The sequence below is a fragment of the Mesoplodon densirostris genome, chromosome 3 (assembly GCF_025265405.1).
Source record: "Mesoplodon densirostris isolate mMesDen1 chromosome 3, mMesDen1 primary haplotype, whole genome shotgun sequence".
In the NCBI taxonomy this organism is placed as follows: domain Eukaryota; kingdom Metazoa; phylum Chordata; class Mammalia; order Artiodactyla; family Ziphiidae; genus Mesoplodon; species Mesoplodon densirostris.
Genome location: NC_082663.1, coordinates 31,275,627 through 31,302,883, shown reverse-complemented (window position 1 = coordinate 31,302,883; position 27,257 = coordinate 31,275,627). Strand labels below are relative to the sequence as shown.

The 27,257-nt window shown below is 38.8% G+C and overlaps 1 protein-coding gene across 6 annotated transcripts in view; it reads left to right on the top strand.

Annotated features, from left to right (window-relative positions):
• The window catches only part of CPLANE1 (ciliogenesis and planar polarity effector complex subunit 1), a 150,295-nt gene that overhangs the window by 67,783 nt on the left and 55,255 nt on the right, over positions 1 to 27,257 (top strand). For 5 of the 6 annotated variants that reach the window (XM_060092817.1, XM_060092812.1, XM_060092814.1 and 2 more), the window contains 10 exons: positions 389 to 555; positions 1,662 to 1,794; positions 2,654 to 2,708; positions 5,980 to 6,084; positions 7,540 to 7,611; positions 9,329 to 9,438; positions 9,779 to 9,974; positions 10,627 to 10,734; positions 21,522 to 21,772; positions 26,534 to 26,621. In XM_060092817.1, the coding sequence (XP_059948800.1) occupies positions 389 to 555; positions 1,662 to 1,794; positions 2,654 to 2,708; positions 5,980 to 6,084; positions 7,540 to 7,611; positions 9,329 to 9,438; positions 9,779 to 9,974; positions 10,627 to 10,734; positions 21,522 to 21,772; positions 26,534 to 26,621 (1,285 nt within the window). The remainder of the gene's footprint in view (positions 1 to 388; positions 556 to 1,661; positions 1,795 to 2,653; positions 2,709 to 5,979; positions 6,085 to 7,539; positions 7,612 to 9,328; positions 9,439 to 9,778; positions 9,975 to 10,626; positions 10,735 to 21,521; positions 21,773 to 26,533; positions 26,622 to 27,257) is intronic. The other variant, XM_060092813.1, reaches the window with a different exon arrangement.

The window sequence follows — 27,257 nt, the reverse complement described above, 5'->3', positions numbered from 1 at the left end:
TACTCTGTTCCATCCATAATCTCCACCCGTGTCCATCCTCCCTATTCCAAAGAATTTTAAATCAAAGCTAGATGTTATATAACTTCGTTTATAATTTTAAGGAAGATTTTTAATATGAAAAAGAAATTAAGAAGATGAGGACTTTTAACATAATTTCTGAAATAAAATGCCCAGTTGAAAATTTCAGGAAATGATTTCTAAAATCATTTGTACTTTAAGATGTGCGTACTCGTCTTACCAGTCCAAATCAGTTTGTTTTCTTTGATATGTTCTATCTCTTGCACGTCTTAGTTTAATTTAAACCAATGTTTTTCTCAATTTTTTATTAACATATTGCCTAATTGAGGTTTGTAATTTTAAATTACTATGCTTTGTTTCTTTCTTATAGTACCAAAACCCACAACTTATTCCACTTGAAAACCTTATTGCATTTAAACAAATGCAACAAAAATTAACACATAATTTATTTGAACAAGGCAATCCTGGACACCTCCAGCTTCTACAGGTCAAAATAGAATCATCTGAATTGAGACAAGGAAAGGACAGTAAAAAAAGGCAAGTTTTAACGTGAAATTTTATTTGAGTATATACCTGCAAACGTACCTGCAAGTTTATTATTAGTGACAATAATATAGTTATAAGACGGAAGTTATCTGGTTCAACCTCCCAGCCTGACACAATTGCATATTCAGTTTCCTTGTCAAGTGTCATGCATTTGAACACATCTTGTGATGAGAAAAATTCCTATAATGTGAGAAACAAATACTATTTTTGTTTACATTTTATTAAGGAATTCTTTCCTGGCATTCATAGGCTAGAGGTTTCTTTTTACATTTTTCTCTAACAGGATGAGCAGTCATCTTTTGCAGCACAAATATTTGATATCATGAAATCTTCCATATACTGTCCAATACACTGAAGTAACGTTAATTGTTATTCATCTTACCATATCCTCCAGACTCTTACAGGAAGCAGTGATGTGAATTGTTTCAGGGCACTAAGAAATGCACATGTAAAAAGCAAGGCTGTGACTTCTAATGAAGAGCATTTATAATGTTTTACTCATAATGGATGTTCAAAACATGTATTAACTGGTAGATTATTACTTAGTTTAGAAAATACTTTAACAATTTTACATTTATCAGACCCTAAAATCTACCACCAGTGCTCTCTTTCCAGAAATGGTCTTTCCTTGCATCTTTTCCAGGTAAACCCTCTTCAAAGTAAGTTTTCCCCTTAACTTTTTGGGCTCTCCTTCCTCCTTGCTGGGATTTCCTCCTTGCTGAGGTGACTGAGTTTGCCTAACTTCTTCAGATAGGTGAATGGAGGTATCCAGTAGGGTTTCTGGGGCCAGCTTAGAATCTGCAGAAAAGAGAATTTGAAAATTACCTAAAAGGTGTAACTCTAACCTGGGACTCTAGTGACTAACACAGAAAAGTCAGTTCAGTATTAAAGGAGCTAGAAATAACTTTCATGGGTCCCTGACTTCTGCTTATATTTGCTTGTATTCTAGCAGAATATCTTGCTAATTTAATTAAATGGCACTGAAAATAATTTATTGACAAAATTTTGATAACTGTCCCACTGCATAGCATGATACAAATGAAAAACTGATGTTACTAAAATAGTAAAAATATATTTTACACTATTGTTTTTAATAGACAAAGACGACGAGCTGAAAAAGAGCTGCAAGAAAAAAGATCAGAGGAACTAAGGAGAAAACTAAATGTGACTTTCCAACCAGAGGATTTCATCATTAATGATAATGATTCAGAAATAGTTATGAAACCCAAGGTATAGAAAAACTATAATACATTCTTCCCTGGTCTGCATGTACACAGAGTTTGGAATGTCTGTGGTTTATCTAGTTGTCTGATTGCTGGAAGCTTCTGATTGTGACTAGGAGAACCTTAACATCATTAAGCACATAAATCTCTGCTGCATCCCTCTGTGCAACAGTAGACAAACAGTTGTGAATGTGAAAAGCAACTTGTTGGTAAATCAAAAACTAGTTTAGAGCATCTGCTTGTGTGACTTATATTTGAAATCACTCTGCCTTTTTTCTATGACATCTTAATGCATATCATGTTATTTGGGTTTCTCCTATGATAGTTTCACCTCACTCTTTTAGGTGCCTCTAGGATTTCCCAAACATAGGTTTGTTATGCAACCTATATTTTATATCAGATCTTTGCAAACATTCATTCTAAATTTGGTGACTATTTACCTGTATTTGCAACAAGAGTTTAAATAAACAGAAATAGTTTTGTTTACTTGAATCTTAGCACCCTTTTTTCAGTAAGTCCTCAAGAACATGTCTAGAGGCACTTAGTAAAATTTTGAGTCCATGAACAGTTTTGTTATTATTTGTGAGTTAAAGCTAGTCTTGCAGGAGAGAATTGCATATTGTAATTTAGTAACTGCATTAAATTGGTAATCCTCTTTTTTATTGTTTGACTTGTGAATTTCGTAAGCATCTTTGTGGAGTTACTTTGATAGAGTAAATAATTTGATAGAATAAATATTTCTAGAATTAAAGGATTTTAAACTATACCTAAAAAATCAACATTTCTCATAGCTATTGAATATTTTTTTTCAAAATAATGACTGTCTTTGAGTTAATCATAACTTGATCATTTGGGAATTCATTTAGGAGCAACAAGAACATCATGGTTCCCAGCCTTTGGAAGACTTTGACATTCCTTTTGGTATGTATATGCATGATTAATGTCATATCTCCATTCAGAGTTAAAATCAGCTTTCTAAAAATATGTAGATACCTACCCATTTCCCAGGGATACTGGGAAAAGTGGAAATATTTATGTAAGTGTTGTATGTTGTAAGCACTGTTAAAATGTTAGTTATGATATATGAAAAAAAAACACAAAAAATAAATATAAAAATATGTAGATAAAAGTGAGACCAAATTGCTTTCATGTTATCTTTGACAGGATGGTGTATATGTGTGTATGTATGCGTATGTGTTTGTTTTGATGTGTTATCCGTTAGAGCAGTGGTTGACAAAGTATGGCCCATAGACCAGATCTGGATTACACCTGCTTTTGCGAATCAAGTTTTATTGAAACACAGGCAATGCCCATTTATTTACACATTGTCTATGACAGCTTTCGCATTGCAGCAGGTTCCATTTATTGCAAAAGGGACCATATGGTTCACAAAGCATAAAATATTTATCATCTGGCCCTTTACAGAGTTTACCAACCCCTATAGTAGAGCAATGCAATTAATTAGAATCTCAAATAAGGTATTGATATATAAGGCCTAAAAGGAAATTATTGGAAAACGCGCCTGGAGTCAAATTAATCATAGAAAATACATGTACATTAAAGTAAAGGCATCAGTTCAGAAAAAAGAACTTGTTTGTACATAGTAAATTCTTTTCTTTCTTGAATTGGTCAATTAATTTCTTGCCACTGAATGTACATGTTCTCCAGGCCTTTCTCTTCAGTATTTTTCACACATATACACACAAACACTCTTGTGCCTCTGCAACCATTCACTCTCATGACTTCAGCTTTTAAATTTTTTTGGTGACATTCAAATATACACCTTCCCTCTCTTTCTTTTCTACTTTCCCCTTAAATTCAACATGTTCACGGGAGTTCTTTGGTGGCCTAGTGGTTAGGATTCTGGGCTTTCACTGTGGTGGCCCCGGGTTCAATTCCTAGTTGGGGAACTGAGATCCCACAAGCTGCATGGCGTGGCTGAAACAAAAACAAAAAAAAACATGTCCACATTTTAAACTGGCATTTTCCTATTAGTGATATCACCACTCATTTGATTGGACAAGATTTTTACCTTGGAAGTCACCCCTGATTTATCCTTCATGTCTGTTACCCCATTCCTTCACTTAATCCTTGACCTGGTGCTCCCTCCCTTTCTCGGTGCCACGACCCAGCATCAGGCCTCTGTGTGCTGAGCAGTTGTCTCCTCACTGACCTGGTTAGCTTCTGTTTCTCAGCTTCTTAATCTGTCTGGTGTTCTTCTTTTCCATGCACTTGTCTTAAAACCATTTTCTTTTTCATTCATGATAACATTCTTTCTCTTCACAAAGGTGGTACATATTCACTGGAGAAAATTTAGAAAATGCAAGTAGAAAATAAGACCAATATTAAAATCTCCAATAATCCTTCTGTCTAGAGATAACTAGTGCTAATATTCTTCTAGGGTTTACTTTCTGAATATCCCTACTCTCTATATATCTATAAATATATATATATGTGTGTGTGTGTATATATATTTATATATAAAAAGAATACCTCCTCTACTTGTTTATAACTTACTTGTTTTTACATACTAGTATTAAGGTATATATCTTCCCATTTTACTAGATATTCTTCTACAATGTCATTTAAAATGACTGCGTAGTACTCCAGTGAATGTATATTGTGTCATTCCAAACAACAACAATTCTCCAATTCTGTGACATCTACTGGGTGTCCTATAATTCAGTTCCATTCTAACACTAATAACCTAGAGTTAGCAGAGACTCCAGAGGTTAAGGAATCAGTCCCAAAAGACTCCCTATTTCCTTTAGACACCAGCTGCAAATGGGGTCCCCCAACACCTGCATTTTTGTCTGGTCAAATATAAATTCAGGGATTCCCATGACACCCCCACCCCCTACCACCAGGTTTACTAATTCTCTAGAACAACTCTAGAACTCACAAAAGCACTTTATTTGTGGATACAGTTTCATTATAAAGGATACAACTCAGGAACAGCCAAATGGGAGAGATGCATAGGGCAAGGTATGGGGTTTGAGGACACAGAGCTCCCACACCCTTTCTGGGTGCACCAACTCCCAGCACATCCACTTAATCATCAACCTAGAAGCCCCCTTAGCCTCGTTGTCTCAGGGTTTTTACTGAAATTTCATTGCATAGGCATGATTGATTACATCATTGGCCATTGGTGATTGAACTCCAGCTGCTCTCCCTTCCATGGAGGTGGGGGTATGGCGGGGCTGATAGTTGGTTCCTCTGGTGACCAGCACCCATCCTGAAACTATCTAGGGGCCTGCCAGGAGTCATTAGCCTAAACTCAGATATGATCAAAAGGGGCTCATCATGAATAACAAAACATACTCCTACCACTCAGGAAAATCCAAGGGTGTAAGGAGTTTTGTTCCTGGAACCAAGGACAAAGACCAAATACAAATATTTTTTATTATACTACCAAGAGCCATCATTGATACTCTTTTATTCTACTTAGACTCCCTGGGTACTCTCCCAGGAATATCCACATCAAAACCTAAACTCCCATAATAGTCTTTGGACTTTGATTCTACTTCCTGCTGAATGTTTCCTCCAGGGTGGAAATTACCTCAGGTACAGCATGTGCAGTCTGAATTCATTATCCCTTCCCTACCAACTGGTTTGTTCTTCTGTGTTCTCTATCTCCATTTGTGTCACTACCAACTTAACATCAAACCACGCATTATTCTGAGTTCTGCTTTCCCCTTCCCCCTCTCAACCAGTCAGTAGCCAGTTCTTGCCTATTTTACTATCGTTGTACTTCTTAAATTTATCCTCTCTTGTCTATTCCTCACCATTACTGGGTACTTATTTGGACTGCTGCAGCAGCCTCATCTATCTGATTGCCTTACTTTAATTTTATCCACTGAAATTTATTTTCCACACACTGGCTGCGGTGGTTTCTCTGGAACATCAGTCTGAGCATATCATTTCCCTGCTCAACAACTTCTACTGGCTCTTCATCAGTCAGAAGAATAGGTTTCTAGCCTGGGCATACAGAGTCCTTCACAATTTTGGTTTTAATTCTACTGAGCTGCCTGTGAGGGTCAACTTAGATACCACTTCACTCAGAAAGTCCATTTTAGTAACATCTTGACACTGAATTCCTCACCTCCCTTGAGTTAGGTACTCTGCTTCTGGGCTCCTGGTAATATGTTGGCTTCTTAATGATTGCTTCCAATGTTTTGTTGTTATATTTAAGAAAAGCTCCAGGATGATGTTAATACTTCAGCTGGATTGCATTTCATGGCCTCTGTAAAAAAGAAAGTTAAAGAATGTCAGGATGCAAGTACAAATACAGACCCAGGTAAAATGCTATTTCACTTTAATTTTTAAAATTCATTACATTTTGCAATATTTAATATATCAACTTTTTTTTTCAAAGCAGTGATTTAAAGGGAATTTAAAATTATGTGATAGGGACTTCCCTGGTGGTCCAGTGGTTAAGACTCCACACTACCAATGCAGGGGACCTGTGTTCAATCCCTGGTCATGAAACTAGATCCCGAATGCCTCAACTGAGAGATCCTGCATGCCGCAACTAAAGGTCCTGTACATGGCGATGAAGATTCCACATGCCTCAACTAAAACCCAGCGCAGCCAAATAAATAAATAAATATTTAAGTAAAATATAAATGAATAAAATTATGTGATATTAGTTACTCATCCCAGCTTCTTGTCCCCAGCCCTGGTATATACTTTACAAATTTTAAACTAAAATTAAATTTTAAATTGAATTTATGGTAACTTTATTAAAATGTAATAGGTATTTGTTTTAAAATGCCATGGACTACATCCTAAATCAGTAGAAATAATATATATATATTTTAAAATTTTTTATTTTTTGGCTGCGCCATGCGGCATATAGGATCTTAGTTCCCTGACCAAGGATTGAACCGCACCCACTGCATTGGAAGAGTGGAGTCTTAACCACTGGATCGCCAGGGAAGTCCTGGTAGAAATAATATTTTGAATTTGGGTTCTCTGTGCCATAATTGACTTTACTAGAATTTCATGCCTAAGATTGAGAGGCCTGAAGCCGTGGCTACTGAAGTTGAGTTAGGAAGAGAAGGACTAGATTGGGTTTAGTGTGGGAAGAATATATGTAACTGTGTCCAAAAATAGAGGAAATAATTGTTGGAGGAGCTATTATTTCGAATTTTGCCTGACAGACTTCTTCATTAATGTAATGAATGAATGTATTAGGTGGTTTCCAGTATTTTTCTCCTATGAATGATGCTTCAATGAGTAACTTCTTGCATAGAGCCTTTTTTGTTATTGTTCATCACTATGATTTAGCTAACTCTTTTATCCTTTACCAATCCAGTAGATTAAAGAAAAAGGCCTCTAACTGTTATTTTAATTTTTATTTCTTTCTGAATGAGGTTGAGCATGTACAGGTTTTTTTTAATAAGATTTTTTTGATGCAAATGGTGAGTGCGCATTTGAGAAACATTCTTAAATGTAGCTTTGAGAAAGCCTTGGAGGTATTTGACTGCTCTGTAGTCTTCTAAAGTCAGCAGCCTATTTGCTAGAAGTTTGTTATTCATTCAGGTGATCAGGCCCAAGATATAAATAGTAATAAAATCTAAAATTATCATATTAATTAAAAAATTAAATTCTTAAGCTGTCAGTCTACTTTTCTACCATGTTTTATACACAATATATAAAAATCTGCACTTGTATATTTAATTTTTTCTGTGCTTGTGAAATCCTTTTTCTGTTTTCTCTTTTTGTCCCAAATCTCCTAATTGACTACAAGATAAAGATGCTGCTTCTCAAGAAGTTGTTTCTGAATGTCATAAAAATCAGCAAATCATTTCTTCCTTATCAGGTGTGATTTCTTTCTTTCTTTTTTCTGAGAACACCATGACTAGTTAAAGGTTATGTCTGCATGACGGCTGAAACAGGAGTTACCGACCCCCATAAAAAAAGCAATTAAACCAATCAATTGATTTAATAGAGATAGAAAGATAATTTAAGTATTTTCACTTTCTTTTTTTCTAGTTTTTTAAAAAATGTGTTTATTTTATTCATTTATTTTTGGCTGCATTGGGTCTTCGTTGCTGCACGCAGGCTTTCTGTAGTTGCGGCGAGCAGGGGCTACTCTTCGTTGCAGTGCATCGGGTTCTCATTGCGGTAGCTTCTCTTGTTGCAGAGCATGGGCTCTAGGCACGCGGGCTTCAGTTGTTGTAGCACGTGGGCTCAGTAGCTGTGGCTTCTGGGCTCTAGAGCGCAGGCTCAGCAGTTGTGGCGCATGGGCTTAGTTGCTCCACAGCATGGGGGGATCTTCCTGGACCAGGGCTCGAACCTGTCTGTGTCCTCTGCATTGGCAGGTGGATTCTTAACCACTGTGCCACCAGGGAAGCCCTTTTTTTTTTCTAGTTTTTTGGTTGTCATGTGGTTTAAGTTCAAGCCTTGGTGCCAAGTTTCCAGTACTCAGTATTGCAACGAGTTATATTTTGCTTGTGAAATTTGAAAGTAATGTTCTATTAAAAATACAATGTTAGGAAATAAGATTACAGTTGTAGGACAAAAGGCACAGCGTTAGACTGCTGACTTATTGTGACAGGCTTCTATATTGTTTTGAATAAGAAGCTAATGACTTTTGTAAAATTAAGATATTAAACATTTTAAGTGGTAAAATTTAGCTATGGTCTTTATATATACTAAGAACCACTGAATTGTACATTTTTAAAGGAGGTGAATTACATCTCAAAGCTGGTTAAAAAAGTGAACAAACAACAAGAAACGGTGTTGAAAGTAAAAAGAATAAATTAGTTATGATTAATTTCCTAAAGCCTGGTTTTATTGAAATTTTAAACAAGCAAAAATGACTTAATATATCTGAAATTGAAAAATGAAATTATAGCATTTTCTTGGTATGACTTAGATATTTCATTATTCATGTGAGCCATTCATATGAGAAAAGCAGTAGTCAATATGCATCAATTCTGAATTATTCTAGAGTAATTTGCCCTTAGAATAGAATACAATTTGCTTTATTTATATCTATGAAACTTCTACTTAGATTTTCAACAAATATCCTTTTTTTTTTTTGGTTGTGTTGGGTCTTTGTTGCTGCGTGCAGGCTTTCTCTAGTTGCAGCGAGCAGGGGCTACTTTTTGTTGTGGTGTGCAGGCTTCTCACTGCGGTGGCTTCTCTTGTTGCAGAGCACGGGCCCTAGAGCACGCCGGTGTCAGTAGCTGCAGTGCGTGGGCTCAGTAGTTGCGGCACACAGGCCCTAGGGTGTGCGGGCTTCAGTAGTTGTGGTACGCATGCTCAGTAGTTGTGGCTCATGGACTCTAGAGCACAGGCTTAGTAGTTGTGGCGCACGGGCTTAGTTGCTCTGCAGCATGTGGGATCTTCCCGGACCAGGGATTGAACCCGTGTCCCCTGCATTGGCAGGTGGATTCTTAACCACTGCACCACCAGGGAAGTCCCTCCAACAAATGTCTTTAATGTTGTTTGTTGCTAACTTGTTCTTACCAAGTTAATGACATAGAGCTATTTACAGATTTTTTTACTATCCTGATTTTTCTTATTTTTAGAACGCGAATCTTTCAGTGTTCCTCAACTTTTGGCACCAGATGTATATCTGAATCTCAGACTTTCCACTGAAATATCAGAGAAACCTCTGTCACCTTCAACAAGTGAAACGGTACTAAATTTGGAAGTTTTAATAAGAAGTTTTAACAATACCTTTGTGCTAAATTTTATTATGGTCATCTGCATTATTCAGTTGTATAGGTGAAATGAGGCCAAAAATCTCACCTACATAGATTTGTTGGAAAGGTCAAAAATTAGTTTAAAATTTAAATATTGTGCCCCCAAATACTGTAAACTAAGACCATCACACATACTTCCTGCAGTTTGCCCTAAGTTAGGCTTATATAAGCTCTTCTTGCCTTGAGAATTAAACCTTTTTGGGGCAGGGGTAGGGTACAGTACTATAAGTAAAAAGAATGTAACCCTCATTGATTTTGTGTGTTTTGGTTCAGATTGGACACACTTACATAAATGTTATTGACATTGAAGCTGATGATCTACACAAATTACCTGTTAGAGAAGAGCCTTCAGATGATAATAGTATCAAACAGCAAAGCGATCATCTAAAAGTCCCATCTTCTGCAGAATTACATTACGTGGCAGCTTCAGTTACTAATGCTCTTCCCCTGCACCATTTTAAGAGTCAAGGTAATAATTTTTTCTACTTTTAAAATAAATTTAAAACATTTTGAAAAATTCTTTAATATAGCATTGTTACCCCTACTTATGTCTCTTAGCTCTCCTCCTCCAAATCCACTGTAATTTTATTTTATTTATTTTTTTAATAAACGTATTTATTGATTTATTTATTTATTTTTAGCTGTGTTGGGTCTTTGTTGCTATGTACGGGCCTCCTCTAGTTGTGGCGAATGGGAGCCACTCTTCGTTGGAGTGTGCGGGCCTTTCACTGCAGTGGCCTCTCTTGTTGCGGAGCACGGGTTCCAGGCACGTGGGCCTCAGCAGTTGTGGCACGTGGGCTCAGTAGTTGTGGCTTGCAGGCTCTAGAGCACAGGCTAAGTAGCTGTGGCACATGGGCTCAGTTGCTCCATGGCATGTGGGAACTTCCTGGACCAGGGCTCAAGCCCATGTACCCTGCATTGGCAGGTGGATTCTCAACCACTGTGCCACCAGGGAAGTCCAAATTCACTGTAATTTTAGATGTTTATATTCACATTTAGAAATGTTCTATTAATCTTTTAAATACCTTGTTTATATAAGTTTAGAATCGATCTTTTTATGCCATTCGTATTCTTGATAGAATCTGGCAATTCCACTATGGATTTATTTTTTACACCTGCAGAAGTGTCTCCAACCTGTCTAGATGGAAGAAGCTGGAGAGCAGGCATTCCAGAAGTGAAGGAGCCTTGCATCACCTCACCTCCACCATCAGACATACAGCAGGACAAAGGTGCATGCCCTAGATTTATAGCATAACTTTCCCCTTTCTCTGAATTACTGTTATATTAGAAATAAGCACTAAAACTTGATCATTGCAGAGGAAACCAGAAGAAGGGTTTTTCCCTTGCTAAGGAGAGTAGGGGCAGATAGGTTCCAAGCCTGGGACCCAGGGATATTGTGCAAGGAAGCTACAGATCTGTTTATGCATATGTCTTTTCTCAATTAATGAGGCTAAAAATAAATATCCTGTGGAAATTCATGAGAGTTTTGGTGTTAAAAAGGAATTCTCATATTTTAGAAGGTGGGAAGTTCTAGAATAGCACATAGAAAATACACAGGCTTGGTAGCCAATAGTACTTTATAGTAAAATATTCAGTTTTATAGTCATAAATCAGGTTGCATTATTGTAAAATATTTGCAAGATTTAGAAGAATGTTTCTCCAAAACCTAAACTTACTACATGCTGCGAATTATTAGGTTAATCTAGTATGTAATCAGACTTCCTGCAGCAGAGACCTAATGCCTCTTCTGGCTTCCACAACTGTTGGGAGTAATGGACCTAGCCTTGTGGTCATCAGGTGCTTGGGTGCAAAGTCCAGCACTGCCCTTTCATTGTGCATCAACAGCAGACACTCAGGAGATGTGAGGAGCAAGGAAGGGATGGGTAGCAGGGAAACTTCACCTTAGGATGTGTCAGAGCATGTGTATTACAGCTGTGTATACAATAAGTGCCAGCATTTCAGATTTTGAAGCCTTTGCCCTCTCTCTCCCCTGCCATGGGACTGCTAGGTGCATGGGTCGTGGAGGGAGGATGTATGAAGCTGACAGTCTTTCAGGCTGGGGAAGTGTGTGGGGAAATGAAAGGACCTTGGCTTTTATCAGTAGATTCAAATAGAACAGACCTGGCTTTCAATCTCAGCCCTGTTACTTAATAGCTTGGAGACTTTTTGCAGGTAATTAACTTTATCTGATCCTCACTTGTATCTCTGTAGGATACAGTCTTATAGGGTTGTCATGAGGGTTGCATCTAGCCAAATGCCTGTGACCACTTAAGTACCCTGTTAGTTTCCCTTCATTTTCACACCAACTTGACTTTTGAAATTCTGACAAACTAGAACCGGACTGATCTCCCTGTGACCTCAGAATATCTTAGGACAGCATTTTAAATGACTATAAGCTACAGGTTAATTTCCTCCATCAGTGAGATCAAGTCTATATTCAACCTTTTGGAAGATCCATCTCTGAGGAGATCGGTCATGAAAATATGTCAGTGGACCATTCTACTATTACTAAAGATAACTAAAAAATGCCAATTTAAAAGGAAGAGTTTTATATTTTGAAATTAAATTCCATCATGGTATATACATAGTATGCTTTAAAGACTCAGAATATAGTCACAGTAAAGTTGAGTGGAATTTGTATTATAAGAAAAGGCTGGGAGAAGGGAAGGACAGGGTTCTTAGGTATTTAAAACAAAAGCAAAAGCCAAACAAACAATACATTTATGTTTTAGTGAGACCTCACCATTTTGAATGACAGTAGCTTACTATTTTTGAAACCATCTCCAACAGGAATACTATCAGTAACAGCAAGCAGAGCTTTGCTAGGCAGAGGGAGAGCATTGCAGGGTCCGTGGAACTCAACATTTTAAATCACCTCCTAGAAAAAAGTGCTATCCGACTTCCGGGGAAGATGGCGGAAGAGTAAGACGCGGAGATCACCTTCCTCCCCACAGATACACCAGAAATATAGCTACACGTGGAACAACTCCTACAGAACACCTACTGAACGCTGGCAGAAGACCTCAGACCTCCCAAAAGGCAAGAAACTCCCCACGTACCTGGGAAGGGCAAAGCGGAGAGATTCCCACACAGAGGATCGGTGCTGACCAGCACTCACCAGCCCGAGAGGCTTGTCTGCTCGCCCGCCGGGGCAGGCGGCGCTGGAAGCTGAGGCTCGGGCTTCGGTCAGAGCGCAGGGAGAGGACTGGGGCTGGCGGCGAGAACTCAGCCTGAAGGGGGCTAGTACACCACAGCTAGCCGGGAGGGAGTCCGGGAAAGCTCTGGAGCTGCCGAAGAGGCAAGAGACTATTTCTTCTCTCTTGGTTTCCTGGTGCGCGAGGAGAGGGGATTAAGAGCGCTGCTTAAAGGAGCCCCACAGACGGGCCTGAGCCACGGCTGAAAGCGCGGAGCCCAGAGACGGGCGTGGTACGCTGGGGCTGCTGCTGTCGCTACCAAGAGGCCTGTGTGCAAGCGCAGGTCACTGTCCACGCCGCCCTTCCGGGAGCCTGTGCAGCCCGCCACTGCCGGGGTCCCGGGATCCAGGGACAGCTTCCCTGGGAGAATGCACGGCGCGCCTTGGGCTGGTGCAACGTCACGCCGGCCTCTGCCGCTGCAGGCTCGCCCCGCACTCCGTGCCCCTCCCTCCCGCCCGGCCTGAGTGAGCCAGAGTCCCCGAAGAGGCTGCTCCTCTAACCCTGTCCTGTCTGAGCGAAGAACAGACGCCCTCCGGCGACCTACACGCAGAGGCGTGGCCAAATCCAAAGCTGAGACCCGGGAGCTGTGGGAACAAAGAAAAGAAAGGGAAATCTCTCCCAGCAGCCTCAGAAGCAGCGGATTAAAGCTCCACAATCAACTTGATGTACCCTGCATCTGTGGAATACATGAATGAACAACAAATCATCCCAAATTGAGGAGCCAGGAGTCAGTGCTGTGCCTCTGAGGTGGGAGAGCCAACTTCAGGACACTGGTCCACAAGAGACCTCCCAGCTCCACATAATATCAAACGGCGAAAATCTTCCAGAGATCTCCATCTCAACAGCAGCACCCAGCTTCACTCAACTACCAGCAAGCTACAGTGCTGGACACCCTATGCCAAACAACTAGCAAGACAGGAACACAACGCCACCCATTAGCAGAGAGGCTGCCGAAAATCATAAAAAGTCCGCAGACACCCCAAAACACACCACCAGACGTGGACCTGCCCACCAGAAAGACAAGATCCAGCTTCATCCACCAGAACACAGGCACTAGTCCCCTCCACCAGGAAGCCTACACAACCCACTAAACCAACCTTAGCCACTGGGGACAGACACCAAAAACAACGGGAACTACGAACCTGCAGCCTGCAAAAAGGAGACCCCAAACACAGTAACATAAGCAAAATGAGAAGACAGAAAAACACACAGCAGGAGAAGGAGCAAGATAAAAAGCCACCAGACCTAACAAATGAAGAGGTAATAGGCAGTCTACCTGAAAAAGAATTCAGAATAATGATGGTAAAGATGATCCAAGATTCTATTTCCAAGATCCAAAATCTTGGAAATAGAATAGACAAAATGCAAGTAACAGTTAACAAGGACCTAGAAGAACTAAAGATGAATCAAGCATTGATTAAAAACACAATAAATGAAATGAAAAATACTCTAGATGGGATCAGTAGCAGAATAACTGAGGCAGAAGAATGGATAAGTGAGGTGGAAGATAAAATAGTGGAAATAACTGCTGCAGAGCAAAATAAAGAAAAAAGAATGAAAAGAACAGAGGACAGTCTCAGAGACCTCTGGGACAACATTAAACGCACCAACATTCGAATTATAGGGGTTCCAGAAGAAGAAGAGAAAAAGAAAGGGACTGAGAAAATATTTGAAGAGATTATAGTTGAAAACTTCCCTAATATGGGAAAGGAAATAGTTCATCAAGTCCAGGAGGCACAGAGAGTCCCATACAGAATAAATCCAAGGAGAAATACGCCAAGACACATATTAATCAAACTGTCAAAAATTAAACACAAAGAAATCATATTAAAAGCAGCAAGGCAAAAACAACAAATAACACACAAGGGAATTCCCATCAGGATAAGAGCTGATCTCTCAGCAGAAACTCTACAAGCCAGAAGGGAGTGGCAGGACATAATTAAAGTGATGAAGGAGAAAGACCTGGAACCAATATTACTCTACCCAGCAAGGATCTCATTCAGATTTGATGGAGAAATTAAAACGTTTACAGACAAGCAAAAGCTGAGAGAGTTCAGCACCACCAAACCAGCTTTACAACAAATGCTAAAGGAACTTCTCTAGGCAAGAAACACAACAGAAGGAAAAGACCTACAATAACGAACCCAAAACAATTAAGAAAATGGGAATAGGAACATACATATCGATAATTACCTTAAATGTAAATGGACTAAATGCTCCCACCAAAAGACACAGATTGGCTGAATGGATACAAAAACAAGACCCATATATATGCTGTCTACAAGAGACCCACTTCAGACCTAGAGACACATACAGACTGAAAGTAAGGGGATGGAAAAAGATATTCCATGCAAATGGAAACAAAAAGAAAGCTGGAGTAGCAATTCTCATATCAGACAAAATAGACTTTAAAATAAAGACTACTAGAAGAGACAAAGAAGGACACTACATAATGATCAAGGGATCAATCCAAGAAGAAGATATAACAACTGTAAATATGTATGCACCAAACATAGGAGCACCTCAATACATAAGGCAAATACTAACAGCCATAAAAGGAGAAATCGACAGTAACACAATCATAGTAGGGGACTTTAACACCCCACTTTCACCAATGGACAGATCATCCAAAATGAAAATAAATAAGGAAACACAAGCTTTAAATGATACATTAAACAAGATGGACTTAATTGATATTTATAGGACATTCCATCCAAAAACAACAGAATACACATTTTTCTCAAGTGCTCATGGAACATTCTCCAGGATAGATCATATCTTGGGTCACAAATCAAGCCTTGGTAAATTTAAGAAAATTGAAATTGTATCAAGTATCTTTTCTGACCACAATGCTATGAGACTAGATATCAATTACAGGAAAAGATCTGTAAAAAATACAAACACATGGAGGCTAAACAATACACTACTTAATAACGAAGTGCTCACTGAAGAAATCAAAAAGGAAATTAAAAAATACCTAGAAACAAATGACAATGGAGATACGACGACCCAAAACCTATGGGATGCAGCTCTAAGCAGTTCTAAGACGGAAGTTTATAGCAATACAGTCCTACCAGAAGAAACAGGAAACATCTCGAATAAACAACCTAACCTTGGACCTAAAGCAATTAGAGAAAGAAGAAAAACATCCTAAAGTTAGCAGAAGGAAAGAAATCATAAAAATCAGATCAGAAATAAAAAGAAATGAAGGAAACGATAGCAAAGATCAATAAAACTAAAAGCTGGTTCTTTGAGAAGATAAACAAAATTGATAAACCATTAGCCAGACTCATCAAGAAAAAAAGAGAGAAGACCCAAATCAATAGAATTAGAAATGAAAAAGGAGAAGTAACAACTGACACTGCAGAAATACAAAGGATCATGAGAGATTATTACAAGCAACTCTGTCATAAAATGGACAACCTGGAAGAAATGGACAAATTCTTAGAAATGCACAACCTGCCAAGACTGAATCAGGAAGAAATAGAAAATATGAACAGACCAATCACAAGCACTGAAATTGAAACTGTGATTAAAAATCTTCCAACAAACAAAAGCCCAGGACCAGATGGCTTCACAGGCGAATTCTATCAAGCATTTAGAGAAGAGCTAACACCTATCCTTCTGAAACTCTTCCAAAATACAGCAGAGGGAGGAACACTCCCAAACTCATTCTATGAGGCCACCATCACCTTGATACCAAAACCAGACAAGGATGTCACAAAGAAAGAAAACTACAGGCCAATATCATTGATGAACATAGATGCAAATATCCTCAACAAAATACTAGCAAACAGAATCCAACAGCACATTAAAAGGATCATACACCATGATCAAGTGGGGTTTATCCCAGGAATGCAAGGATTCTTCAATATATGCAAATCAATCAACGTGATACACCATATTAACAAATTGAAGGAGAAAAACCATATGATCATCTCAATAGATGCAGAGAAAGCTTTCGACAAAATTCAACACCCATTTATGATAAAAACCCTGCAGAAAGTAGGCATAGAGGGAACTTTCCTCAACATAATAAAGGCCATATATGACAAACCCACAGCCAGCATCGTCCTCAATGGTGAAAAACTGAAACCATTTCCACTAAGATGAGGAACAAGACAAGGTTGCCCACTCTCACCACTCTTATTCAACATAGTTTTGAAAGTTTTAGCCAGAGCAATCAGAGAAGAAAAGGAAATAAACGGAATCCAAATCGGAAAAGAAGAAGTAAAGCTGTCACTGCAGATGAGATGATACTATACATAGAGAATCCTAAAGATGCTACCAGAAAAGTACTAGAGCTAATCAATGCATTTTGTAAAGTGGCAGGATACAAAATTAATGCACAGAAATCTCTGGCATTCCTATATACTAATGATGAAAAATCTGAAAGTGAAATCAAGGAAACACTCCCATTTACCATTGCAACAAAAAGAATAAAATATCTAGGAATAAACATACCTAAGGAGACAAAAGACCTGTATGCAGAAAATTATAAGACACTGATGAAAGAAATTAAAGATGACACAAACAGATGGAGAGATGTACCATGTTCTTGGATTGGAAGAATCAACATTGTGAAAATGACTCTACTACCCAAAGCAATCTACAGATTCAATGCAATCCCTATCAAACTACCACTGGCATTTTTCACAGAACTAGAACAAAAAATTTCACAATTTGTATGGAAACACAAAAGACCCCGAATAGCCAAAACAATCTTGCGAACAAAAAATGGAGCTGGAGGAATCAGGCTCCCTGACTTCAGACTATACTACAAAGCTACAGTAATCAAGACAGTATGGTACTGGCACAAAAACAGAAAGATAGATCAATGGAACAGGATAGAAAGCCCAGAGATAAACCCACACACATATAGTCACCTTATCTTTGATAAAGGAGGCAGGAATGTACAGTGGAGAAAGGACAGTCTCTTCAGTAAGTGGTGCTGGGAAAACTGGACAGGGACATTTAAAAGTATGAGATTAAATCACTCCCTAACACCATACACAAAAATAAGCTCAAAATGGATTAAAGACCTAAATGTAAGGCCAGACACTATCAAACTCTTAGAGGAAAACATAGGCAGAACACTCTATGTCATAAATCACAGCAAGATCCTTTTTGACCCACCTCCTAGAGAAATGGAAATAAAGACAAAATAAACACATGGGATTTAATGAAACTTAAAAGCTTTTGCACAGAAAAGGAAACCATAAACAAGACCAAAAGACAACCCTCAGAATGGGAGAAAATATTTGCAAATGAAGCAACTGACAAAGGATTAATCTCCAAAATTTATAAGCAGCTCATGCAGCTCAATAACAAAAAAACAAACAACCCAATCCAAAAATGGGCAGAAGACCTAAATAGACATTTCTCCACAGAAGATATACAGACTGCCAACAAACACATGAAAGGATGCTCAACATCTTTACTCATTAGGGAAATGCAAATCAAAACTACAATGAGATATCATCTCACACCAGTCAGGATGGCCATCATCAAAAAATCTAGAAACAATAAATGCTGGAGAGGGTGTGGAGAAAAGGGAACACTCTTGCACTGCTGGTGGGAATGTGAATTTGTACAACCACTATGGAGAACGGTATGGAGGTTCCTTAAAAAACTACAAATAGAACTACCATATGACCCAGCAATCCCACTACTGGGCATATACCCTGAGAAAACCATAATTCAAAAAGAGACATGTACCAAAATGTTCATAGCAGCCCTATTTACAATAGCCCAGAGATGGAAACAACCTAAGTGTCCATCATCAGATGAATGGATAAAGAAGATGTGGCACATATATACAATGGAATATTACTCAGCCATAAAAAGAAACGAAACTGAGCTATTTGTAATGAGGTGGATGGACCTAGAGTCTGTCATACAGAGTGAAGTAAGTCAGAAAGAGAAAGACAAATACTGTATGCTGACACATATATATGGAATTTAAGAAAAAAAATATCATGAAGAACATAGGGGTAAGACAGGAATAAAGACACAGATCTACTAGAGAATGGACTTGAGGATATGGGGAGGGGGAAGGGTAAGCTGTGACAAAGCAAAAGAGTGGCATGGGCATATATACACTACCAAACGTAAGGTAGATAGCTAGTGGGAAGCAGCCGCATAGCACAGGGAGATCAGCTCGGTGCTTTGTTACCACCTGGAAGGGTGGGATAGGGAGGGCGGGAGGGAGACGCAAAAGGGAGGGGATATGGGAACATATGTATATGTATAAGTGATTAAATTTGTTAAATTAAAAAAATAAAAATTTAAAACTAGCAAAAAAAAAATTAAAATAAATAAATAAATCGCCTCCTAGGTGATTTTTTTTCAGTTAGTCAGCTAGAGTGGAACAGTTTCTCTATAGGAAGGGAAACTAGTTTCATTATGTATGTAAGCCATTCCAGGTTTTGAGCACATCCATCTCTTTTTGCTGTATTTTCTACTTGAAGTTTGCCCACCAGATTTTTTCCTGTGTGAATAAGGGAGATACTGCAGGCTGTCAAGAAACAAGAAGGATAGGTGGCAAAGTACTGTGATAGGCAAGCTAAAAAAAGGGTAGGGCCAAAACAGGTAGTGAAAGATTATGTGACTGCCATTGCCAACACTGGAATTTACCTTTATCTTCTCATGGGAATCTTCTCCTTAGACTGGGACTGAAATATAATCACTACTTAACGTTTGTTTAGTAATTCACAGTTTTCAGAGTATTTTCTTGGATAATTTGATCTTCACAAAACCTCTATGAGTTAGGTAGGACAGGCATCATAATTCTCATTTGACCAACTCTTCACTCAACAGTAAGTTAGAGACAATATATTGGGACTGAAGAAGAGAGTAATACCAGGCTCTGTGTCCTTGGGCTCATATATGGGGAGAAGGAAGGCAGGGAAGTAAAGAGGTGATTATGATACAGCATGCTAAGTGCAGTTATGGTGAAAAGGATGAGATTGTTGGGAAATATAGCATTTAATCCATATCTGGCTAGGATTGGGGCTATTTAGGGGAGAGCCACCTAAATGGAATCTTAAAAGTAGGATCTAGCGGGGGAAAGGTGCATACAGATGTAGAGAGTAGATTGTGCAATGACTCAGAGGTTTGATGGAGCTTACTGAGTTTGAGAAAATCAAAGTTCAGTGTGCTTGGAATTTTTTTTTAAGAAATAGCGAGAAATGAGCTGGATAGGTAGGCCAAGGAAAGACAATGCCATTGTCTCTCATACTGAGACATTTGAACTTTTAAGGTGAAGGCATTAGAGAAACGCTGAAGGATTTCAAGTGGAAAAGGAAGAATACCAGATTTGTGTTTTAAAAGATCTCTCTAGGGCCTGTGTGGAAGTTGGGCTAGAGAGAAGTGAAATAAGTTAGAGATAAGGATACTGTTTGGGGTTCATTGGTCGTGAAAGCTTCAGCTAAGCACTGGTAGTAGGAATGAGGAGATGATAGGTATGTGGATCCTCAATATTTGGTGTCACGTTGGAACTGAAGGAAGGAAGAACCTCGAATGTGTCTCAGGCCTCTGGCTTGGGAAGCTGGGTGAATGATAGTGCTACTCCCTGAGCTGGGGAATCAGGAGGAAGGAGCAAGGTGAAAGGGCTGAAGTGATGAGTTTGGTTTTATATGCTTTGGGGACAGCCTAACTGAGATGACCAGGATAGAGATGGATTTAAGGGCTGGAGCTCAGAAAGAGTGCCATTTGGATGTGAGAGTCAGCAGTGCATCTGAGACCTCACCCAGAGAGGGTGGGTGGAGTGAGAAGAGATGTGAGCTGAGACCGGCACCCTGGAAATACTGAAGGGTAAAAGGAGTGGGTGGTGGGAGGGAAGACCAAGGTGACAACTGAGAAGGGAGAGCGAGATAGGGAGGAGAAGACCCAGAAGCCAAAAGTGTTTCAAATTTGGGACAAGAATCAGTTGGGCTTAAGAGTAGAGTCAGTCATTGGCTTTGATATGGGCCTTGGGAGGTTTAGTGTTTGCCTAAGAGCCCACGTAGAAGCAGTAATGGCCAACACTGGACCTAGGTTTTACTGTGTGACATTGTTGGTTTTCAAGTAGAGTTTTAAAAAGTCATAAAGATAGTAAGGTTGCTTTTTTTTTTTTTTTTTTTTAATGGTATGCGGGCCTCTCCCGTTGCAGAGCACAGGCTCTGACGTGCAGGCTCAGCGGCCATGGCTCACGGGCCTAGCCGCTCCGCGGCATGTGGGATCTTCCCGGATCGGGGCACGAGCCCGTGTCCCCTGCATTGGCAGGCGGACTCTCAACCACTGCGCCACCAGGGAAGCCCAGTAAGGTTGCTTTTTGATGAAGTGTATTTTTGTAGCAGAAGATAAAAGTAACATTCAAATTGCATTGTATATGGAACTTCGTGGTAATGGTAACACTGTTATGTATTCTTATCTCACAACAAAGACAAATCTCAGAAGTCAAGAAGCTGAAATGGTATTTCTAAGTATATTAAGTTAAAACTGATTTGGAAGGGAATGTTATGTTGACTTAAAATGAGGTCTTCAAAAAATTAGATCATCAGCATCTACTTCTGTTTTTGTTTTTGTTTTGTTTTTTGTGGTACGCGGGCCTCTCACTGTTGTGGCCTCTCCCGTTGGGGAGCACAGGCTCCGGACGCGCAGGCTCAGCGGCCATGGCTCACGGGCCCAGCCGCTCCACGGCATGTGGGATCTTCCTGGACCGGGGCACGAACCCGTGTCCCCTGCATCGGCAGGCGGACTCTCAACCACTGCACCACCAGGGAAGCCCTACTTCTGTTTTAATTGTAGTCAATTCTGATATTACCTTTATTAATATTTAGATACTCTGAAACCAGATCTTCGATTCAAGGAACGAAGCTCAAAGTCAGATGCCGCAGATTACCTGCTGTGGGAACTACAAGAGGATGTCTCTGCCACTCGTCCTGCGCCAAGCTCTGCAGCTCGCCGGCTAGAGCATCTCACCTCAAAGCTTCAGAGAATTGATGAACAGCTGTTAACAATACAAAACATTGCTGACAACATAGAGCAGAATTACCCGAGACATGTCATGCTAGGCCGACCTTGTATTAAGGTAGGCTGTCTTTATTTTAGTTGTTTGTTTGTTACCTACTTATTAAATTTGTAGTGTGATATAATTTTAGACTCTTGATTTTTCAAAATAATGAGAAATTTGGTTTCTTTAGGCTAGGGTTTCTCAACCTCAGCATTGTTGACATTTGAGCCAGATATTTCTTTGTTGTGGGATTTTGTCCCATGCATTGTAAGATGATTAGTAGCATCCCTGGTCTTGACCCACTAGCTGTCAGTAGCATTCCCCTCAGCTATAATAATCAAAAATGTCTCCAGGCATTGCCAAATGTCCCCTGGGGGACAAAATCACTCCCAGTTGAGAACCACTTAAACGTTAAGCTTTTAAGAAGTGAACTCTTGCTTCCTACCAGGAAAATAAATATATGAATTACAAAACCAGAATGTGGTTTTAGATAAACCCTGCTCATAATTGAGTATCATTTTCTTCAGCAAGATTTTTATAACTTTACAAACATTGTTGTCCTTATATTTTGAATTCTCTTTCTTTCAGATACTTTATACAATGGGATTACTAGTGCTTAGAAGTTTTCTGTATCTTTAAAAAGTATTCAGAATAAAGAGATTAATGTTTATGTATATTGGTATATCATGGTAGTTAGACCAATAGAAAGGAAGTCTCAAACATTAATTACTTACTTTGCACAAACATCCTGTCTTTTTTTTTAGGAAATAAAATTTATATGAAAAAGGTTAACCAACAAATGGTAAAAATATTTTGTGTGTGTTAAAGCCTTATATTGAGAAATGCAAATTGGTTTGCAGGAAAAGAATTCCATCAGTAACATGTCTAACAAATATTCCAGGTTCCTAAGATGTTGATATTTTAAAAGATAAATTTATTAGATTTATAGCATTTGTTTAATCCAAACATTTAACAATTATTAAAAGGTTAAGAGTAAACATATGTGAAACTACACTGAAAAAAATGCATGAAGTAGGACTACTGGGGTTTTTAAAAAAATTTTTTTTGGAGTTTAGTTGATTTGCAATGTTGTGTTAGTTTCAGGACTACTATTAAGTAATGACATTATTGTGTTTTGTTGGTTGTTTTCCTTTTGTTTTTAATCCAGGTTTAGATCTGTTACATCCAAATTAATGTTGAGGGTCAGAGTTGTCCTTGGAAATCCATATTCCAAGGAATCACTTTCAAAATCCCTTATCTTCTAGTTTATTAAGCGTATCTAAAGCCAGATATGTTACTTACACCTGAATCTAGTCTCGTTCCTGGCTTGTTCACTCTCTCCAGAGCCCATGAATCATTCGTTCCTTTAACAAACATTTATCGACCTTCTACCACATGCTAGGCCCTGTGCTAAGTTCTGGGAATAGGAAAGTAAATAAGGCATAGTCCCTACTCTCAAGGAGCTTAGAATCTAATAAAAGAAGATAGGTGTATGCACCCAAAATATGTGTGAACAGGGTGCTGTAAGGACACACAGGTACATATGGCCTGTTGTGACTGTATAGGTAAGTGAAGCTATGGCACCAGAGAAGGCTTCGTAGAGGTGATTCTTGAACTGATAATGAATTGATATTCATCAGTTCGATGAGCAAGGGCTGATGAAAACATTGTGAGCAAAAGCAGAATGGCATAGAGTATTTGGGGAACTATATCAATGTTAGCAGAAGGAAGCAGTTGATGGGACTGGGCTTTAAGATGCCTGGCAGGAGAGGTAGGTAGGGCAGATAGGGAAGGATGGAAAGTGTTGTTTGCCGTGCCAAGAGAGTAGGATTTTATTCTATAAGCAGGCAATAGGGAACCACTGAGGAATTCTAAGCACTGAAATGATATGATCAGACACTCTGGCAGCCATGTGGTGAATAGAATGGAGAGGAAAAGACTAGGAACAGGGAGATTGGTTGGGTCACAGTAGTTCTAGGCTAGCTGTTTGTTAGAATCAACTTGGGAACTTGTCAGAAGTGCAAACTCATGGGCCCCATACCTATGAAATTCTGATTTTAGGTAGGTGTGGGTTAGAGCCCAGGAATCTGTATTACTAACAAGTTTCATAAATGATTCTTAATCAGTTAGCTCTATATCAGGTCTGTTGATTGGTGTTTGGGATCTGGTGAATAGTACCAAGCCAAGAAATAATACTAACCTGAACTTTGGCACTGGGGATGGAGGGAGAATGTCGCAGGATTCAGAGGTTGAGTGGCTATGGGAAGGTGAAGAATAATGCAGAGATTCACAGTAGAGTCCAGATTTCCAGCCTGGGTGAATGTTGGAGTCATTTTCTAAACTAGGGTAGAGGAAGTGTATGTCTTTTGGGAGGAGTAAGACAGAGATTTCATTGAGGGCCATGTGAAATTTGAGGTGCTGTGAGATTAGCAGGCATTTGGATATCTGTTGGTACTTCTGGAGCCCAGGAGCTAGATCCGGGGTGATGGTACAGATTATTTTAGAGTCATCAGATAGGAGAAAGTTCAAATTATAATAGTGAGGGCACTCACCCAGAGAGAGCATATTGAGTAAGGAAAAAGTGGGTTAAGATCAGAATTCTGTGGGTACACTAACTTTTAAGGATGGGGATTCAACAACAAAGCTTAAGAAGGAATAATCTGAGGGAGAGAAGAGGTTCAGGAGAAAGCAAGCCAGAGGAGGAATTTCAAGAAGAATTTCCACAGATCTGGGTCATTAGATAAAAGGACAGCTGTGCATGTCAAGATCACTTGGGATGCTTTTTCAAAATATACATGCCAGCCCTATTGAAAGGGGTGGGGCGGAGAGAGAGGAAGGGGAGTGACTTTGTAAGGAGGAGGGCGTAGGTCACACACTTGTATTTTTTGAAAGTTCCCGCAAATTCTGATACAGGTCCCCTCTCAGCCCAAGCCTTTCCAAACTGGAAGGTAGGAATTATGTCTTTTGCTTGGTGCATGGCAGGCAATTGATAACTTTATTTAATGGCTGTCTTTGTGCTCTCATTTTTAGATTCTGACAGAAATAAAATCATGTTCATATAATAAAGACTTACTAATGGAATAGTTATTAGTAATTGTAGCACAAGCTTGGGAGACAATTTCAAAAGAAGAGTTCTAAAAATGGTTGATCAAACTCTATTCTTCCGAGGTGACTACTTTGAAGGAAATAGAATTGATTTAAATGAAAGGTTTGGCATATTGGCTTAAAATGTTCTCACCCTATTATAATGCACACATAAATACAAAGATTTTTACTTGCCCATTTTAGTTTAAGAAAACAGCTTGTAGGTCTGGAAGAGGCTGAGGGACACCGTGGACACACCGACTACATGCCTTAAAGTTACGGGTTCATGTCCATGTTCTGGATTTGCAAGTCACTGAATTTCTCTGGGCCTTATTCCCTCATCTTTAAAATGAAAGGTTTTTTTTTCTTCAGATAAATACCCAAAAGTAGAATTGCTGGATTGTATGGTAGATCTATTTTTTTTTTTTTTTTGAAGAACCTCCATACTGTTTTCCATAGTGGCTGCACTAATTTACATTCCCACCAGCAGTGCACAAGGGTTCCCTTTTCTCCACGACCTTGTCAATACTTGTCTCTTTGATAATAGCCATTCTGTGTGGCATGAGGTGATATCTCATTGTGGTTTTGATTTGCATTTCCTTGATGATTAGTGATGTTGAGCATCTTTTCATGTGCCTGTTGGCCATCTGTATGTTGTCTTTGGAAAAATGTTTGTTCACGTCCTGTGCCCATTTTTAAATTGGATTGTTTGTTTTTTTGATATTGAGTTGTATGAGTTCCTTAAATATTTTAGATATTAATCCCTTATTGGAGATAGTATTTGCAAATATTTTCTCCCAGTCTGTAGGTTGCCTTTCTGTTTTGTTGTTGGTTTCCTTCGCTGTGCAAAAGCTTTTTAGTTTGATGTAGTCTTGTTTATTTTTGCTTTCTTGCACTTACCTGGGGAGACAGATCCAAAAAATATATCACTAAGACGAATGTCAAAGAGCCTACTGCCTGTTCTCTTCTAGGAGTTTTATGGTTTCAGGTCTTACGTATAAGTCTTTAATCTAGTTTGAGTTTATTTTTGTGTATGGTGTAAGAAAATGGTCTATGAAAATGGTTTCATTCTTTTAAATATAGCTGTCCAGTTTTCCCAACATCATTTGTTGAAGAGACTGTCTAAAACACAAAACAAATAAACATATACAACAGAAACAGACTCATAGATACATAGAACAAACCAGTGGTTGCCAGAGGGGAGATGGATGGGAGATGGGCGGAATAGGTAAAGGGGATTAAGAGGCACAAACTACCATTTATTTTTTTAAAAAAAAGTAAGTCATGGTGATGTAATGTACAGCACAGGGAAAACAGTCAATAATATTGTATAACTTTGTATGGTGTGTAGTGTATAAAAATATTGAATTACTGTGTTATACACCTGAAACTAATATAACATTGTAAGTCAACTATACTTCAATAAAAAAATAAATAAATAAAATAAAGGTGAACTATGTAAAAAAAAGAAAAGTTTTGTCTAGATGGTAGTTATTATTCCTCCCCATTGTAAAATTTATAATACAATTTTTCTGAACCTCTTAAAAGGTTAAATCAGTTAAGATACAAAATAAGTAAAAATTTACTCCTCTTCATCAGTTCTCACCATTTAGCTCATATTGGATTTAATGCTGTTCTTTCATTTGTTGCATTAATACAAATGTGTAAAACCTACATAAAATCGTTTATGATGTTTTGAAATTATCAAACCATAAAATTTGTAACAGTTATTTTGTTGTGCATGTTTTTCGACAGGTTGAACCTGTAGATCACATTGAGCTGTCTTCTGGCCCCGAATCTGAAAAACCATTGCCTTCAAAAACCATTCACGTTCCTGAAGAAGGTTTGTGAGGGGTCGGGGGTGGGACTGAAGCCTTTCTTTGAAAGAATAAGTATTTCTTTTTGGTGTGCCAGAACTGGGAATAGTTTTCTTATGGGAGCTGAAGCCGTCCGTCCCCTCATTTTTAGATGAGGGCTTCCACCTCAGGCCAGTGTTTTTTCCGAGAAGCCCGATGCTGTACCCTCCCCTGGTGTTTGTACCAGAGGTGGACACTGTGGGCTGGACCTTACGCGGCCACACACTGCTGAGGGTCACACAGAGCTTTGTGCTGAGGTGCTTGTTTGTCTGTGGTCATCAGCTGAGCTAGAATTTGAGGTTCAGGTTAAATGACACGGCAATGGTGAAGTATTAAGTTTTTTCATTTCTTATTGAATGAATGGAATTAGGGTAGTTATTTAAATAAATTTCTACTGTAACTATAGTTGTTTATATCTACATTCTCTCATTGAGTCTTATCAGCAGTTTAATGCATTTTGCCAAAAAACAGGTTTTAGTTCATTGATTCTCTCTATTGTTTCTTAATTTTCTTTTTCATAAATTTCTACTCCTAGCTTTATTATTTTTTCTGCTTTTGGGGCCTTACCTTGTTGGATTTTTCCTAACTTCATTCTTTCTTTTTTTATTTTTTCTAATAAATGC